Below are 4,688 nucleotides of genomic sequence, written 5' to 3' on the forward strand. Positions count from 1 at the left end.
TGCCAAGGCAAACCTGGGCGCTTCAGGAGCCGACCCAGACGACAAAGGTGCTGACCCAGAAGACGAAGATGCCGGCTCAGATGACAAAGGGGCTGTCAAGGCCAACCTGGGTGCTGCAGGTGCTGACCCAGACGACAAAGGTGCTGACCCAGACGACGAAGGTGCCGGCTCAGATGACAAAGGGGCTGCCGAGGCAAACCTGGGCGCTAAAGGTGCTGACCCAGACGATGAAGGTGGTGCCGAGGCTAACCTAGATGCTGCAGGTGCTGACCCAGACGACAAAGGTGCTGACCTAGACAACAAAGGTGCTGACCCAGACGACGAAGATGCCGGCTCAGATGATGAAGGGGCTGCCAAGGCCAACCTGGGTGCTGCAGGTGCTGACCCAGACGACAAAGGTGCTGACCCAGACGATGAAGGTGCTGACCCAGACGACGAAGGTGGTGCCGAGGCTAACCTAGATGCTGCAGGAGCCGACCCAGATGACAAAGGTGCTGACCCCGACGACGAAGATGCCGGCTCAGGTGACGAAGGGGCTGCCAAGGCCAACCTGGGCGCTGCAGGTGCTGACCCAGACGAGGAAGGGGCCGACCCAGACGACGAAGGGGCCGACTCAGATGACGAAGGGTCCACTGAGGCCAGCCTGGGTGTTGCAGGTGCCGACCCAGACGACGAAGATGCCGACTCAGAGGATGAAGGGGCCGCCCAGGCCCACCCAACTGCTGGAGAGTCCAACATGGCCATCGACAAGCCTGGATCGCCCACTGTGGCTGGCCCAGAAGCCGATGCTGCTGCAAAGGGTGCCCCTGCCCCTTAGGAAGGTGGGCACGCCTCCACCCCAGCTCACGTGGGCAGTGCTCCTGCGGCAGAGAGTGCAGGCACTGGATCTCAGTGCCTTGGCCAGTGAGGGGTGACGCCCACCTCAGGACGGCAGGAAGAAGGAAGGTCTAGGGGTGGGGCTGGCTGCCGGAAGCTCCACTCCAGTTGTTCGTGACTCAGTTTCCTCAATCTGATGCCGTTTTCTTTGCTTTCTTTCAGTATTGCCCTTTGCCTGTCCTGGGGGAGAGGGACGGCGGGGTGGGGGGGCTTAAGGCAGGATCCCACCTTAGCCGATCGAGTTGGGAAGGGACCTCCAGAAGTATTGGACGTTGCCAGAGTTCATTGTCCTGACAGGAGGCAGCCTGTGGGCTGCTGAGGGTCCTCGCTGGGGACCCCAGGGGGAGGGGGGGGTGTCCCTGGTGGTTGTTACTTGTCCCCTCTGTTATGATCCTTCCCTTCAATGATTCTAGTTCATGTTTATCTTTAATAAATCTGCTTGAGTGTTACTACTGAGTCTTGCCTCTGCTGTGGGCCTGTGGGGAGGAGGGATGAGTGTGTGTGTGTGGGGGGGGGCAAGTGCAGAAAATGCCCCCCTCGGTGGTCCCATGAATCCATCTCCCTCTTGAGACATGAGTGCTTTTCTTTGAAAGGTGATTTTTCCTGTTTCAGAGTTGCACCGGTGCTCAGCTTGACATGGTCCCTGGGACATCTGGAGGTGGATGGGCCCTATGGTAGTGGTCTCCAGGATGGCTCAGGAAATGTCACTGGCACCTAGCACCTGGGGGTCAGAGCCGCTGCACATGGTGGGGTGCAGGGTGCCCCCGTGGAAGACAAGCGCCACACTCCTGGTGAGAAAGTTGATGTCAGAGGCACGGGGCTGACTCTTGGGAAAGCCTTCCATAACATTTAATTTGAGACCTCTCCGAACTTGGAATCTCACCCTGGGGCGGTGATGATAACAGCTCATTTAGCAAAGGGAAGTGTCTAGGTACTTGGGGGGCTTCTGGGAGAATGCGCACAAACACATATATTTGCTCAAGAGGCCCATCCCCACGCCTAAGCCCTGCTATTCCCTTTTCCCGGTGCCCTGCCTTACACTCCCAGCCTCCAAACCTGGGGCAAGCGCCCTGGCTTTTTAAAGCTACCCACTTGTTAATAGTAGTGCTCACAAGGTGCTCCCTAGGACCCTGCCCTCCAATGGCATCAGCTAAGTGGGGTGCAGAGATAGGCTTAGTCCCTCAGAGGCAGAGACTGCAGAGGTAGGGCTTAGGAGCCAAGAGCACCTGTAAAGAGAGGGCGGCTGCCCCCAGGTCACCTTGTCACAGGCGAGGCACTGAGTGACATGTAGCTGGCTCCTCCTAGTCCCCCCTCCACGTTCGCTTCTCTCCCACAAAGCTTTCACCCACCCTACTCTGACACATGGACCTTCTGCCTGAACACCATCACTGGGAAGAGGCAACTTTTGTCACAGATGTTAAAGGGTAGCCTACTCCTCCAAAGAAAAGGGAGGGCTGAGGTGTTGGGTTGCAAGTTTGGGATCAGGTGGGGGCGTGAAGTACAGGTCTCACTGTCAAAACAAGTAGGTGAGAGGGGACCCTGTGGCTGTGCAGGGAAAAGCATCCAGGGAGAGGGAACAGTCAGGGCAAAGGCCCTGAGGTGTGTGTGTGTGGAGTAGAAGCTGAAGTCAGCAAGGCTTACTTTTGGCTGTGATGACATTAGGTCTACTCATGGCACTGGTCACAGTTTAAAGACGCTCCGGGAGACCAGAGCCACTTGCCGCCTCCTTGGGAGATGGGAATGGCCCTTTCCACAAACTCTCCACAGCCCCCTAGTGGAACTGCTGGGAATTAGTCAGTCACGGCCAAGCCCCAGCCCCAGCAAGGCAACTTGCCTGTTGGAAGTCCTCTCCCAGAGACCTATTGTCACTTTTGAAGGAAACAATGGATGTGACCTCCCAAGCACGAAGCCTGGCAGCTAAAGGCTCTCAGTGATGGAAATGTTTTCTGTCTTCTCTCGGTAGAGTAGCCAGCCTTCAGCTTAGATGGGGTGATCTGTAAGGAAGGGCCACACATGTCCACAAGTCCGGGTACCTGACCTGTCAGTGCCAGGCTGGGTGTAGGGATTGAAGTAGGGGGAGCTTTCTGTTCATGGTCTGGCATGTTATCGGCCTGCAAAAGAGATACTTTATGAAAGGGAACTCCTTCAAGGCCTTGGGCTAGTTTTCTTTCCAGAAACTTCATGAGCTGGTGGTGTTTGAGAACAGCTTCAAAGAGAAAAAGACCACCGGGAATGGCTACAACCCCAAACTACGGGGAATCGGGCACCCACAGCACCAACAGCGTGTCGGGTAAGCTTTGGGCTGTTAACATAAAGGTCTATGATTCAAACCCACCAGTCACTCCAAGGGAGAAAGAAGAGGCTGGCTGCTCCTGGAAAGGCTGCAGTTCTACTCTGTCCTACATGGTTACTAAGATCTGATTAGATTAATAAAACCTAAGGAACCTTGGAAGAAATACTGCCAGAGTGCTCCTTAGAGGCAAGGATGGCAAGGCTTCATACAGGCTGTGGACATGTTGTCAGGAGAGATCAGTCCCTGGAGAAGGACATCATGGTCAAGTAGAGGGGCAGTGAAAAAGAGGAGGGACCTCAAGGAAGATGGAGTGACACAGTGGCGACAACAATGGGCTCTTCTGTTGTACGTCAGGTTCCAATGAGTAGGAAGTGTAGAACAATGAGGACACCAGGAGGGGGCGGTAGTGGACCTAGCCCTGCAGAGACCTAGTCAGAGACAGGTGAGAGAAAAGGTGAAGGTGCAAAATCAAGCACACTCAAAAGCCAACAGAGTTCCTACACCCGAGAAAGCAGACTATATATATATATACACACACACACACATATATATACACACACACACATATATATATATTTATTTTACGATATGCTATGTAGATATCTGGGGAAAAACCCTAACACTAAAACAAAACTCACTGCCATCGAGTTGTTGCTGACTCATAGCAAGCCTATGGGACCGGTGAGAATTTCCCCACTGAGTTTCTGAGATTGCAACTGCTCACAGGAGTAAAAAGCCCTCTCTTTCTCTCAAGGAGCAGACTTGTGGTTTTAAACGGCCGTGAATCACAGCCCAATGCGTACCCACTATTCCATCAGAGCTCAATCAAGCACATTTAAAAAACGGCACGCTTGCTGTGTGCAACAAGAACAATACACAAATAATAAAAGGAGGAAAAGAATGGACGCCACACCACAGCGGGGCTCTGTCACAAAAGCAATGAATTCTCCATCAACTCAAAATACAAGCAAGCTTACTGCAGGGACGGAGGGCTCCAAGAAGGATGTTAGCAGAGCTCCGGGAAGAAATTGGAAGAGAGATATCAAAGTATTACAGAGATGCGGGTCGCATGAAAAAGACTTCAAAACAAGATCACCATGACCCAGAAACACACCTGCACAGCGGACATGTGGGGACAGATGCAGAACTGATGCCTCACCCTTCCTCTCACCGCCTCAGCCCTCCAGGTTGGGGGTCTGTTAAACAATTCCATGTACATTGTCATGGTTTCTAACACTGAGACCATGACAGGCATGACTGTCTCTTCCCGCAGTGCAGTTCCTGCATCGATAGGGCCTCAGGGCTTCTAGCCTGTCCCCAGATACACGTGTTTTCCTTGGTCACGTTTATTTGATTTTTGCTGGTTTTCCCAGTGGTTTTGAACTGCTGACTTTTTGGATTATAGCCTTACTATGTCACCAGGGCTCCTAAAAAGAAGATGGTAACTAAGAAGCGAGTGGCGGGTGGGGGGAAGCCCATAATTGACAGAGGGCAGAGGTGGGGGATGGAGGGAAGTTAG

At 53.5% G+C, this 4,688-nt stretch overlaps 1 protein-coding gene across 1 annotated transcript in view; it reads left to right on the forward strand.

Annotated features, from left to right (window-relative positions):
- The window catches only part of LOC123521162 (paraneoplastic antigen Ma6E-like), a 3,039-nt gene extending 1,844 nt beyond the window's left edge, over positions 1-1,195 (forward strand). The window contains exon 2 of the mRNA XM_045285562.1: positions 48-1,195. Coding sequence (XP_045141497.1) covers positions 48-817 — 770 coding nt within the window. The 3' untranslated portion in view covers positions 818-1,195. The remainder of the gene's footprint in view (positions 1-47) is intronic.
- The last annotated feature ends 3,493 nt before the right edge of the window (positions 1,196-4,688 follow it).

Source organism: Echinops telfairi, unplaced genomic scaffold, assembly GCF_000313985.2.
Source record: "Echinops telfairi isolate 266 unplaced genomic scaffold, ASM31398v2 ScPeMD7_7472;HRSCAF=8510, whole genome shotgun sequence".
Taxonomy (NCBI): Eukaryota; Metazoa; Chordata; class Mammalia; order Afrosoricida; family Tenrecidae; genus Echinops; species Echinops telfairi.